The sequence below is a fragment of the Vicia villosa genome, unplaced genomic scaffold (assembly GCF_029867415.1).
Source record: "Vicia villosa cultivar HV-30 ecotype Madison, WI unplaced genomic scaffold, Vvil1.0 ctg.000538F_1_1, whole genome shotgun sequence".
Lineage (NCBI taxonomy): Eukaryota > Viridiplantae > Streptophyta > Magnoliopsida > Fabales > Fabaceae > Vicia > Vicia villosa.
In genome coordinates this window covers 1-14,884 of record NW_026705247.1, presented here as the reverse complement: position 1 = coordinate 14,884, position 14,884 = coordinate 1, and the positions used below count along the sequence as shown (strand labels likewise).

The 14,884-nt window shown below is 35.4% G+C and overlaps 2 protein-coding genes across 2 annotated transcripts; both read right to left on the bottom strand.

Moving 5' to 3' along the window:
• Positions 1-414: 414 nt before the first annotated feature.
• On the bottom strand, positions 415-3,909 carry LOC131629239 (protein LAZY 1-like). The gene is made up of 5 exons (XM_058900039.1): positions 3,788-3,909; positions 3,641-3,710; positions 1,746-2,575; positions 1,295-1,484; positions 415-708 (listed from the first exon to the last, which is right to left on the bottom strand). The coding sequence occupies exons 1-5, from the start codon at positions 3,791-3,793 to the stop codon at positions 689-691; spliced, it is 1,116 nt and encodes a 371-aa protein (XP_058756022.1). The 5' UTR covers positions 3,794-3,909; the 3' UTR covers positions 415-688.
• Positions 3,910-8,348: 4,439 nt separating this feature from the next.
• LOC131629227 (uncharacterized) lies at positions 8,349-8,840 on the bottom strand. Its single transcript, XM_058900024.1, has one exon. It carries the CDS (start codon positions 8,838-8,840, stop codon positions 8,349-8,351), a length of 492 nt encoding a protein of 163 aa, XP_058756007.1.
• Between the last annotated feature and the right edge of the window lie 6,044 nt (positions 8,841-14,884).

Sequence of the window (14,884 nt, the reverse complement as noted above, 5' to 3'; positions counted from 1 at the left end):
TACATCTTAATTTTTTCCTTATATAATTTACATTGTCAACACAATATCTAATCCATTACTATAATTAATTATAGATAAACTACATGGCTACATGAACTCCTCAAAATCAATATATTATACTCCCTCCGTTCCTTTTTAAGTGTCGTTTTAGCAAAAAGCTCTCCAACCAAGATAGTGGATTATTAGAGTTACTTTTTCTATTATACCCTTATTCATTTTTCTCTTTCCAAATAAATTCAATCATTCACTCTCTTTTTCCAATAACTAATTGAAAAATTTGAGGTGGAGTTATTGAGAAAGCAAGGGTATAAATGACAAATTATAACATTATATTATAAAACGACACTTAAATAGGAACAAAAAAATTCTTCTAAAACGACACTTAAAAAAGAACGGAGGGAGTATAATTTACACTGTCAACTCAATATCTAATCCATTACTATAATTAATTATAGATAAACCATCCATTTCATAGATACACACAATGAGGTAAGACATAGGAAATGACTACCTCAATTATTATTCCATATATCAACCCAAACTGCTTCACATTATAACATAAAAGTTTGGTATTTGTCACAAACAGTAGTGATGAATTATAAGATCACAATATATAAATACAAACACCACATTACACATTACTAATAGAGGATAACAGCTTGAAACAGTTCAATATCTTCATTTCTTTTCAAAGCTCTAGAACTAAATCTGCATGCATAGAAAAAACCAAGTGAGAAGAAACAAATAATTATATGATAGGTTTGCTAAAAGTAGTAGTCTAGATGGAACCTATATGGGCTCCAGCCTCAAAGTAGGGTTTTAAAGAAGAAATAATACTTTGCTATGTAACTAACTATTTATTGGCCAAACATATCAATTGGCTACCTCTTAAAACATGAGATATTCTTTAAGATTTTTTTCAATCTATCATAAAATTTGGAGTTTGTTAGAAATGTATTTTGGTAGTGTCTTTTGATAGAAAATACATCAATAAATATATATATATATATATATATATATATATTTTTTTTATAATCAACATTTAGATATTAAATTGGTATAGACAATTGTAATTAAGTGAAATGTTATATATTTAAGTTCATACTTCTAGAATATCAACTGAACTGAATTATCGAGATAGTTTGATATAGTATTTTTTACATATTGATTTTGAGGTAAAAGTATGAAATATAAAAAAAGATTGATTATTATAATAACATTGAGTAAAAAAATATAAAATAAATAAATAAGTTTTCTTGAGTAATATGTTAAAAAAATTAATGTATATACTTACAATCTGCATCTGTTTTGATCCAATGCTCCCTGTAAGAAGATGAATCTTCATCTGGATGAACAAGATAGCCTTTGTTGTAGCCTCCATCATTCATCATTTTCTTCTTGTTCTCATTCTTTTTATGCTTTCCAGATTTGTGTCCAGTTGTTGAATTTTCTGGATGAACTTTCTTCCTGAACATATGGAGTATCTACATAACAAAAACCAAATCTTTAGTCTTTATATTATACTCATAATTTTAAATCACACTCCGCAACCCTAATATTACTGATGCACTAGTCTCTATAACCACATTAGACTCTGCAATCCTAATATTAGTCTCTGTATCCATATACCATATTGAACTGCAATTGCAGTGTGATTTAAAATTACGACTATATTAGAAATTACATCAAATAATTTCGGTCATGTTTCTTCAAGTAACGTGACCGTAATTTTAATGCAAATTTACCTTATTGAGTTTTGTTTCAGCAGAAGCAGAATCAACATTTCCACCATTCACAGAAGAAGAATTCTTAGAACAAGAATGAAACATTCTTTTCTTCACTTTCTCTTTCATCAAATTCATAGCAGAATATTTCTCAACATCTCTCTTCTCATCTTTCCCAAAACCATTCTCTTCAGCCAATTTACTTCTCTGAAACAACTCACCAAGCGAAGTCCTATGTTCTTTCTTCCCACCACCAACACTAGCAGCAGCTGTTTCAGAATACTCAACCGTTGTTCCAAACAAATAGCCTTGTAAAGGACAAACAGCATTTGAATATGAATCCGTTAACGTTGTTGCTGTTGCTGTTGCGGTTGCGGTTGGGGTTCCTTCTATTGGTTTTCCACTTATTGTTATTATGCTAACATGGCTGCTTCTCCCGGTGCTGACGTGGCTGTTTCGGCTCGATGAATCGTAACTTATAACATCGTCTTTTGTTTCAGCGACAAGGACTTTCTCGAGCTCGTCGTTGATGAGTTTGAGATCATTTTCGGTTACTTCGTCTTCGTTTTCCGTTATGGTTTGGACCGAGGTGTTTGGAAATGTTGGTGTGTCGGATCCTAGGGTTCCGATGGCGAGGAAGCCGGGGAAGAGATCGAACATTGTGTCGTCTTGGGATTCTCTTCCGAATTCTTCTTCGTGGTGTTCGCGGGTTGATTCTAGACCCGCGAATGATTTTCGAAAGGTGTTGGTTTGTGGTTTTTTGGTGAATTTGATTCCGAAATTCGGTTTTTGATGATAGTTGTGTTCTTCATCTAGGGATTGTTGGCTTGAGAGGCAGTTGCATGAATTCCCTTAACACAAACAAATGTTGCATGAAGTTAAGGTAAAAGAGAATTTGGTTATGAAGAGATAAAAATTGATTTTAGTTTTGAAAATAAATGAAACACCGATACGACACAAATATACATTTTTCACGATTAAATTATAGTTAAATAAAATTTCATAATAGAATCTTCGTGATTAAATCATGCCTAAATAAAACATTTAGATGTTTTATCACGATTTTAATCGTATCTAATTTATGCAGAACTTCTAAAGATTTAAAGATGATTTTTGGTCGGAAGTGTCATGTTTTGCAGGTTAAAGATGAATTTAAGATAAAATTATATATAAATTAAATGGTAAATTTAAATAAAAAAAATCATATTTAAAAATAGTCTAAGTTAAAAATTTTAGTTTTAAATTAAATTTTTAAAGATAAAATCAATTATGATATATAACACTCAAACATACCATTTTTTTAAAAGTTTATAATCACTCATTACTATTTAAGAGACAAAGCATGAATAGAAACCAAAGGGATTTTATTGAAGTTAAAAGGTAGCCTTTAAAAACATGAAAGTTTTGTATTGCATCTCTTTTTGTTTGATATGCAAAAAAATATTTCAAAAGGTGTATTTTTATGTTAATTTATTTTTATCAATATACTTGAAATTTAGTTAACAACTTTATTCATTGATTGTTAATAGGTAACTAACTACACTATTTTGAGCTGCATTATGTTGATTTGCAAGACCATATTTTAGTTACATGTAATGGTTTCAAATTTTTTATGTGATCATTAAATTATGATTAAATAAGATGTCACGTATTCAAACTTGTTAAATTATGATTAAATGAAATGTCACATATTCAAATTTATGTCATTGCAGATGAATGTTCGGTCGTTTGATAAAACAACTTTATATTATTTATGTAAAAATGGTTTGTTATAACATAGAAATCATTCCCTATTAAAAAAGAAACAGAGAAATATCTTATATATAATCACTTATAAAATAAGCACTTAAATAAAGTTGTTTATCTAGACATGTCTCAAATATTCAATGCATATAGGTTACTAGCATGTGACTTACCAATGACCAAATCTTTGAATGGTTCTGCACTACTATTCTGTCGAAATTTCCTATGCATCCAACCAAGTAACTACATAAAAAAAAAAACTAATTAATGCACAAACCATCTCAAAAGAAAACAATAAAATTTCTCAAAATTGATCTTACCTTCATCTTTTGATATTGAAGAAGAAAAAAACTAGAACTTTGATTGCCCAACTTTAAAAGATAAGATTAATGAATGAAATTGTGATAGTTTATATAATATAAAGAACTTACATGAAATTAATGAGAACAAATGTAAAGAAACATAGAGAAACTTACAAATATTGTTCGGTGTTCTATCTCAACATTAAATCAAGTGGGGTCCTAATAAACATTCTAATCTATACATCATGTGCAAGGTCTTGTTAATAGTAAAGTATATAATTTGGTATATAAAAATATATAATATGTTACACTTTATTTGATTGAGTCTCTATTATTAATATATCATGCATGGTTTGAATTGACTTGTTTTAATTAATATGTGGTTTGCATATATTTTTTGTTTATAAAATATTGTTGATGATAATTGTCTATCTCAAGTTGTCACATTTTGTTTGGAAGAAACATGTTGTGACTCGTGCATTTCCTAATAGTGATTAACTATTTTTTTTCTTGTGATTTGGGGGGTAACCTAACATGATTGGTGGGGGCCAATAAGTATTTTAGTTGGATGACGTTGAGGCAGAATAACTATTTCATATTGTATATTACGTGAGTTCTTGTTCATGATGAGGAAATAATCTCATTATCAAAAACATCTCTATCAAAAGTGTCAATATTCACACACATTTCTAACATTCTTTGGTCAATAATGGTCATAATTTTACTTCGATATACACGCTACTAGAAAATTCACTTTAACGACTAAATTAGAGATAAAAAAAATTTAAAAATCAATCAATATAATTTTTTGCGATCGATTTAATTACTATCATATTTCGGTTGAAAAAAAACTTAAAAATCAATCAATATAAACTTTTACGACGAATTTAGTGATCGAAAAGACGGAGACATAAACCTTACCCATCTAAGTTAGTAAAAATGATAATTAGTTAAATCAAAAATATTAAAAAAATTCTCATAAGTACGTTGAGGTAGAGTAGCCTACCGCATGTCATCATCAGCAAAATGTCTTGTATAAGTCAATCTATCTATCTGCACAAATGTTCCTCTAGCGAAAAATATGAGACATTTAGGATCTATAAAGTAAATTACGTGCAAACTATTTCTCAGTTTAGTCAACTATTTTAAAGGAAGAATCTTCTCATTTTAAAAGCTTGTATAGCAAGGGTAATTTTGCTTTTTAACCAAAGATGCTTCCAAACACTTAAATTTACATGATGACCATGTAGTTTCGCTAGAAAAGAGGTGGAAATATCAACTTTAGTTGAAAAAACTCTAAAAAAGGATCCTAAAGCATCTATAAAAGTTCTACCATTAGTTGAGCCCCCGTGTTATATCTAGAATATTCATCTACGTTGGACATAACCTAACCTTGTATAGGACTAATCCTATATTTTTTTGGTACAAAGGAGGGCCTAAGCCCAAAAAGAAAGAAACTAAACCGGATCCAAGAAAAAACTACTGATTCCTAACGAATCTGCCGCAATAATCGGCCAAAGAAACTCAGGAGCCATGTTATGAACCAAATCAAACTTCTCCATACACCCTCTGTTAGCTAAAGCATCAGCACACATGTTAGTATTTCTATGTGCATACGAGATGACCACAATCTCATGAGACGCAATATGATCCTTAATCTGACGCAACAAAGGAACACAGTCCAAATGCCCGGTTACACCATCTTCAATAACTTTAACTACTTCCATTGAGTCAATATTGAGTTCCACCTTCGTATAGCCCCTGGAGAGAGTGAGCTTCAAACCCTTGAGGACTCCCTAAAACTCCGCCTTAGTCGCTGTACAAGATCCTAGATACTTAATGAAACTTCCTTTCCAAGCTCCATTATAGTCTCTAATAATGCCCCCACACCCAGCTTCATCCCCCCCTTTTCTGGCTCCATCCGTATTAAGTTGCCACATTCCACAAGTCGGCGGTTTCCATCTGGAGAAATTATTATACCCTTGATCTCCCAAACCCACCTTTGAAGACATCATGGCATCACTATACTCCTGCTTCTTTTTAAGAATATAACATACCGGATCGTGAGGTCTAGCAAAAGTATCATCATGTTCTTCAAGATTTTCCAATACCATAGCGTGTGACAAGTATACATCCAAAGCTCACACCACCCTTTGTTCCTACTGTTCCGGTAGTTAAGGTTCAAGTGCACCCAATGTTGAAGATCAGCAGTAAAAAACTCCACCATCATATCACTAGGAACAATGCTTCTCCAAACTTGAAAACAATTTGAGCAATCCCGTAACGCATGCATTGTTGTTTCACAAACATTCCCACACATCAAATAGGCTGCATTGCCTAAACCTTTTTTATGTTTACTCCAATTCGTAAGCAACCGATCATGCTTTAACAACCAAAGAAAGGTTTTGTATCTTTCAGGGACAGCTGCTTTCCAAATTTTTATCCAATCCACATCTTCAATCGCGTCATCATTATGCTCCATCTCCTGATACATGGCCTTAACCGAAAATATCTCTTGAGAGGTACCTGCAAAACAAAAAGTGTCAGCAATAGGGTTTGTGCTTGGAGGAGCACAAGACCGCATTTTATTTATCCACTGGTGAGGCAGCCACGAAATGAGCAAATTGAAATTCCACTCTCCACTCTCATTGATTAAGTCACACACTTTTGCTCCTCTAAGATTTTCAGGAATATTAACACCAGAGTTATTCAAACAGAACTCCTCACCCAACCAATTATCTTCCCAAGCCCTAATATGAGTGCCATCCCCCACCAGCCAACGACCTTTATTCACCAACTTGGGGACAGTACCGCTGATGCTCTTCCAAAGACTAGAATCCGCAGGTTTGTTCTTCATACAATCATATATATTCATAGCCCCATATTTTTCCCGAAGGACTTTACACCAAAGATCATCAGCATTATTTGCCAATTTCCAGCCCAACTTCATCAAACAGACATCATTAAGCGTACTTAGATTTCTCAGCCCCACCCCACCTTGATGCTTCGGCTTTGTCACTTTGTCCCAAGCTATAGCATGAATTTTCCTTTTCTCAACAGTGTCTCCCCATATAAACTTCCTCTGAATTCACTGGATTTCCTCTAGACACGTCTTAGGTTATTTATTGGTCATCATTGGATATAACGGTATCGCTTCGATGACACTCTTGGCTAGAGTAATTCTCCCCGCTAGGGATAGGTTATCTCTTTTCCAACTAATCAGCTTTCCTTCCACTTGATCAATAATATACTGGAAATCATTTTTCTTGAGACTTTTACCATGAAGCGGAACCTCAAGGTATTTGCCAAAACATTGCGTTTGTCTAAACTTCGAAGCTTTCAAAATTTTCAGCTGCATACTTCTCGTAACATTCTTTGAGAAAAGAATGCTAGTCTTTTCTTCACTGACCTCCTGCCCTGAAAGTTTGGAAAAAACATCCATGGTCTGCATGATACACTGAATTTGCTTTTCAGTCGCTTCTCCAAAAAGAAGCAAGTCATCCGCAAACATTAAGTGCGAGATTTTGACTCCATTCTTTCCAAGCTTTAAGCTCTTCCACCTTTTCGTTTCCACTTCCTCCTCGGTGAGATGTGATAGTTTATCCATACAAAGCACAAATAAGTATGGAGACATGGGATCCCCTTGACGTATGCCTCGCTGAGGACGAAAGAAATCATTTTGCTTACCATACCAGTTCACATTAGTTTCAACACTGGTTATAGCATGCATAATGAGATTGCACATTTTTTCAGGAATTTTTGCTTCTTGCAGCATTTGCCATATAAACTTCCACCTGAGTTTATCATAGGCTTTGGACAGATCCACTTTGATTGCAAAATAGCCGTTCTTCCCTTTCATTTTCTCCATCGTATGCAAAGCTTCTCTAGCAATGATAATATTTTCGTGGATAAGTCTTCCTGGGACGAATCCTGTCTGGTATGGGGAGATAAGTTTGTTCATGAATGGCTTGAGTCTACTGACAATAATCTTGGTTACTGCCTTATACAAGTTATTACATAGCGATATCGGTCGGAATTGAGCCACTTGGACAGGCTTATCAACCTTAGGGATCAGGCAAATATTGGTTTGATTCACCTGTGCAATAGTGCCAGGTGTAGTCCAGACTTTCTTCACAAACTCGTAAACATTCTTGCCAACAGTTTTCCACGATCTTTGGTGAAAACCCGCCGGAAACCCATCTGGCCCAGGAGCTTTCCACGGCTTCATATCAAAGATAGCTTGCTTAACTTCATTTTCATTGACATGAACATCCAAGCTCCTAATATATTCCTCAGTCAAGACCAGAAATGTGTATTTGGTCTGATACCAATTGATACATTGATCTCCTAGCTTGAAAAGATCTTTATAAAAGTTATTGACTAAAATTTTAAGATCTTCTTCCTTTTCTACCCACTTGCCTTCGTTATCTTTTAGCATCACAATTTTATTTTTTCTTCTTCTATCAACCGTTTTTAGATGATAGTACCTAGTATTCCTGTCCCCATCCTTCAGCCATTTAGCCCGCGATCGTTGGAACCACATAAGTTCCTCCTGTTTTAGAATAACATTCAGATCTTCCTACAGCTTTTTTTCCAACCGGATCAGCCCTCTAGAATCGTGTCTGGACTGTATGCTTTCTTGTATACCACTCAACCGAGCCAACAATCTTTTCTTTGTTCGTTGAACATGATTAATAGTACACTCTTTCCAATCCTGAGCCTCTCTTTTAATTCGATTCAGATTGGACAGAATATCATCCCCAGCTTTCCAAAATCCTTTTAATCTATCTTCATATTTATGATCTACCATCCAAGCGTTTTCAAACCTAAACTGCTTGCCTCTGTCATCAATAGAATTATTAGATAAAACCACCATGATGGGATGATGATCACTAAAGCCTACTCTTGTTAACACCTTAACATAACTATCAGGAAATAATAGCTTCCAATCCTCATTTCCAATAACTCTATCCAATCTTTCATAAATACGCTGTCCCCCATGGTAAATTCCGCCTCTCCAAGTAAATTTTGGTCCACTTGCTCCCATGTCATGAAGTTTACACATCTCCATATTATCTCTAAAATTAGAACATCTTTTGTTAGAGACTGGTGCAGCTCCCTTTTTCATTTGCATTAGCTATGTCATTAAAATCACCAGCAACTATCCAAGGATAATTCTCAGAATTAGCTATCATTCGTAATTTCTCCCACAATCTCTTCCTGTTGTGCTCAGCTGGACTTGCATAAATTGACGTGAACCTCCAATTTACACCATTTATCATACAAATATGAAGGTGAATCCACTGCTCCTCTTGTGCACAAAAAGTTACCTTTAAAGTCTCATCTTTACAAGAAACCATAATACCTCCAGCAAAACCTTCATTGGCAACAGAGAAAAAGTTTTTAAATCCTAACTTTTTCAAAGGTTTATGAAGATTCAATGGATCACATCTTGTTTCCATAAACACAAATGTCTCGGGCTTGTACATGTCACAATAGTATTTGCTAAATCTATAAAACTCCTTTCCAGCAGCTCCTCTACAATTCCACAAAATTATTTTAATGTTCATATTCATCATTAAAACAATTAAGACAAGAACTGTAAATATCCCAACGAAAACTAGCAAAGTTCAGGTGTTTCCTGAACTTTCTCCTCTTCCATATCGCATGTTTTATCCGTAGGGACTGCTCCATATGGACTCAATGACATGCTATTCCTTTGGTTCTCTGAAAGATCAGTTTCTTGCATAACATTCTCTTGTGCCTTAATTATCATATCTGGTGGTCTGGTAGCATGATCCAACAGGATTGTCACTGCTCCCTTCCCATGCAACCCATGCACGTTCTCATTTGGTGTCATTGGTTGCTTAGTTTGCTTAGGTCTATTATAGACTTCAACTGGCTCCAACACTGTACTCATGTTGTAATTTTGTATTTTCCTCCTATTATTATCCTGCTGCATGTTCACGTGTGTAGACTCAATAGCATCCACTAGTTGATTCTTCTAAAAAATACTCTCCATGGTTCTTTTCTTGGGTCCCTCATTAGTATGTTTTTCCTTGAAACCCTTACTTCCACGTGTCGCCAATCTACCAGCCTGTTTGTTTATCCCTTTTTGATCCAATTGCTTTTGCTTTTTACCGGCTTTTTGTAATTTGACGTTTTTTCCTTCCAATGAAATTTCTCCATCACTAACAGCTGTCAGATCCTGTCGGTCCTCTCTCATTGATACATTTATTGCTGCATATTTTTTTGTCGCTTCTGAATGCTCTTTATGATTATTATCTCCACTCATAAATGCCTGATTGTTTTCATCCTTCTCATTGATTGCCTCATCATTACTTACCAGGATTTCCCCATCTCTATCCCTTATTGCCTTAACCAAACCTCCATCATTAAAATTTTCCTTAACCACCCCGCTTGTTTCGCCTCCTTCATCGCCTAAAGCATGAAACCTAGACCCCACCTTGGCCAGCCAAGATCCTGCCGCCGCCGCCACATGAGTTTTTTTCTTCGCCTCCATCGTCCTTTTGATTCTTCTTTGTTTCTGAACCACGTACCATGGTCCATCTCCATTTGTTATGCCTTCTCTTCCCTCTCTTGCATTGTCTTCAGGAGACACCACTATCGCACTATGTACCCCTTGATTGTTTGACATTGTCACCGATTCTTCTGCACTTTTCTTCAAGGAGCAACCTTTTTTATAGTGACCGAATTTGCCACACGTAATGCATAACAAATGCAGTCCTTCAAACTCAATTCTATAACTCTTATCCTTTAATTCAAACATTGCAAGCAGTGGCTTTGAGATGTCGACTTCAACACAAATTCTCGCATACTTTCCACGTTCACCTTGCAGTGTGTTTTTATCCACTTTAACTGTTCTGCCCACCAGGTTTCCAATGACATGTAACACTTTTGGATCATAATACTCAACCGGAAGACCAGAGATCCTGATCCACACTGCAACGTTAACAATCAAGTCATTTTCTGGATGGAAGTCTGGAGTCCACTCTTTCACAGTTAAGTAATGGTCATATATAAACCAAGGACCATCTGCCATTGCCGCATTTTTATCATCACCATGTGTAAAACACACCAGATAATAATCATATCCAAGATCTATTATGCGAATGATCCCTTTCCTCACCCACATCTGTTTTAATCTATTTTCCAAAGCCTTGTATCCTATTTTTCTTCCAAGTAGTTTAACTATCACTCCTCTTCTCCATGGCCGTTGAATTCTTTTCTCTTCGTACTTCGATAACATGATTTGAGGGCAAGCATACCCCCTCTCATGCTTTCCTTCACTGTAATACCATCTTCCTCACTGAAAATGCCATTTGTTTCTTCCTTCTCAAACATATCAACTTCTTCCTCATCCTCATCCTTCTCCGTGTCGTCTACTCCATGCTCACCGGTGACAATATTACGATATGATATCCCTTCTTCACTTATCTTAAGCTTCTTAGTACTGCCCTTAAACCCCATTCCACCTTCCTTGTTTTCTGATAGCATGTTCCTTAATATACCCCCTTGAGGAGGTTCAGGAGGTGGTGCCGGAGACGGCACCGGTAACTCTGTGATCATATTCCGTGAAACCCTAGCAGAGCTTTATCGCGCGTTATTTTTATTTTGTTTAATAGGACTAATCCTATTTATTTGTAGAATCTTTGGAGCAAAAGGGTGCTTGCAATTAATGTTAATTATTAAGAATTGTAAACTCTACCTGTCATACCCCAAAATTTGCCCATACGCTTCTCCTGCACAAAATCAAATCAAAAGACAAAACTCCAAAACACACTCTCCTATACAAAAGCTCTGAATTAGGGTTTGATTAATTCGATGGAAAATCATTGAATCAATGGCTCAAAGTGGCTCCATAGGGGCACAAACATCCCAAAGAATCTCCATGCAAGGTTTCAAGTCAAACAGAACAAGTTGGTCCCTCAAATCATGATTAGGTCAACAGTTGATCCCCAAGGGCAAAATAGTCATTTCAAATACAATCAAAGTTCAAGATACTTGGTCAACAACATCCTCATAACCCTAAAATCATCATTTGATCAAGGGTTGATCATGATGATACAAGAAAAGATCAGAAAAGTCAAAAGTCAAAAGTTACTATTTTGGGCATGAACTGAAGAAGTCAACCAAACTTTGAAAATTCACCAAAAATTCATACTTCATCAGAAAAATTCCCACCAAAGCTCATTTTGAAGGGAATTCACTCCTCTATCCAATGGTCCAAGAATCAAAGCTCACAGGTCAATGGTTTAAGAATTATGGCCTCATACATTATAGGTCCTTCTCGAAAGTCAACAAAAAGACACTTTCTTCAAAAGGTCATAAAATGAGAATGAAAAATGATTTTGACATGGAACCAAAGACATTGGTTAGAGGACTCTCTAAGGTTTCCAAAATGTCTGAGAACACTTCCATACCTCAAAAATTGAGGGAGATAGGCCTTGTCAAAGTTGGGTCATTTTGGAGGGAAAAATGTGAAGAAACTCAAATATTTTGCAAATGGGCCCAAAATCATTTGATTCAATCTTGGTCCACAAGTCATACAAAGCCTAGAAGCCAACCCCCACGAATTTATCTGATTTAATTAATTTATTTTTGATTTTTATTCAATTTAAAAAGAGTTAAAATCAATTAAATTGAAACAAAATCAAATATTTGATATAAAAATATGTGGGACACAATTTCAATCTCCATTTAATCCATATATTCAATATAAATTCGTGGCCAGCAAGATTGGTGTGATTAAAACAAATTTGGACAACTTTAGAAAGATTGAAAAAATCAAATTTCCAAAGAGTGCAAAAATTGATTCATAAGGATTCTCTTCACAATTAGCAACCCTAATTCTTCTAATATATATACACAAGCAATTCAGACCCCGGGGGTTACAAAAAATCTGCAGCACAAGAACCCTGGTTCGAGTTCAAAAAACCTCAAGAAAGTGAGATTCGGTTTTGGGATTTGAGGAGAATTCAGTCCAGTCCAAGGCTTCTAAAACGTTCCTGGTGCGTCATTGAAGCAATTCCAATCGTCGCACGCGATCAACAAGCCAAGAACAGAGCTCTATTGTCATACCCTAATTTTTGACCCCCCTGAGATGACATATCTTCAGGATTTTTCATCAGGTCAAGACAAGTACCCAGAGCAGTCATTTCTCCATCTGGTACCTAATCGAGGATGCTCAAAGACAAGAAAGCTCAGGCAAAGGATCAATCAATACAAAGACTAGTCTCTAATACAATCATGGGGCTCAAAAACTTCACTTTTCTCATCTATGATTGATTAGACATCCAGTCATATGAGTACAGGTTTACTCAGGTCACCAGACTAGGGTTTTGAGCCTATCAAGGACTGAAATCAGGGATCACATTTGGGAAACCCTAAAAAACCTCAGAGGATCATTCAAAGACATCAATCATCTTCAAATAACTCATATTACAAGATCTACTGGACATCACACTTCAATTCAAAGTCTACAGTCATTATTTTCACATGGTCGACAAATTAGGGTTTTGACCTAATTCACCAAGATAGTTGACTTCTGATCAGGGCATGAATCCAAAACTCAAGACATGATTCAAGGATCTCTACTACCTCCATATAATCCATTTATATCATCCATTTGGGGAGAAGATCTTATTTCTACACAAAAGCCCAAAAATTCACTTTGTCAGGAAAAAAGTCAACTGTGAAGGATCATCATTGACTTTTAAGGTTTTTGGTCAAAAAATGACTTTCAAAGATCAATATCATCAATATATGGATGTCAAAGTCATTTGGCCAAAGAAAGTCAAAGAAATTCATCAAGGAGCGAAAAGTCGGGAATTAGGGTTTTTGAGGGCATGGTGAGATCTCAAAATTTCACCTACACAACTCAAAAAACTTCCAACATGAAAGTTGTAGATCTTGCCAAATAAAACAACATCTTACAAGGGAACTTTTTTCAAAAGATCAACCATTTATGAAGTTTTGGAAATTTTGAAGTTTAGGTCATAAACACTTAGAAATTTTTCTAAGTGTTTTAACCTAGTTTTCTTCCAACTTTGGCCTCATTTTTCACAAATTTCCCAAAGGATTCTGAAGAAGACATAAACTAATGATTTAAAGTAGATGTTTAGGGCTTTCCAAATTGTGTTCAACCTTCTCAAAATTCAATTTGAGCTAAGAGTTATGCTTGTTCAAAGTTGGCCTCATGAAGTGAAATTATAGGTCATGCATCATTTTGGAACTTTGAAGTTTTGTGCACATGACCTCAAATTCAGATGCTACATGACCCATAATACATCTGCAAACATGCCATGCATTCATTTTCACCATGCCATGATAATTGAAGAAGATTCCTAAAACAAGAACATGTGATTATGTAATGATTACATTTGAGAATTTATGGCAAATTGATGAATCACCCAAGGAATCTTCTCATCAACCAATTAGAGCTCACTTTGCATCTGAATTGTCCCCTAAGATCAGATAGAATCAATGGATAGGGGAGGTGGCTCGAAAATGCAATGATCACACTTGGATATTCTTTGAAATTTCTTCATGGCTAAGAAACCAAACTTGCTTCACTAAGCAAGCTCACTCTCTCACTCAGTACTGAGACATTTGCCTATAAATAGGAGAGCACAATTCAGTAGAAAAAGACACCAAAGCAACCATATTACTTGCTTTCTCTTTCTCTTCTCTTGTTCATTGTTTTTCAAAGTTCTTTGGCAAGAAGAATCGATTTCTTCAAACCAGAGCTCATCTTTGGGAAGTGAGCATTCTAACATCTCAAGGGAGGTCATTTGAGGTGATCCAAGCACCTGGATCACTTCTGTAGGTGGAGGAACACCATTGTTGCTCTCACTTTGGAGCATCTGCAGTTGGAGGTCCATGGAGTGATTCAGAAGGTTTCAAGGCAAGCCAATCATCCAGACACACTCCTCAGGTCATAGTGAAGCTAACCAGATGGCTGCAGCTCATCTGTAACTCGAGAATCAACACCCTCCATGTTCACTTGAAGCTGAAATCGAGGGAGGTCCATAGAACAATTCAGGAGGTTTGAGGTCATTACAAGCATTCAGTTAGCATCACTGAGCCACAAGG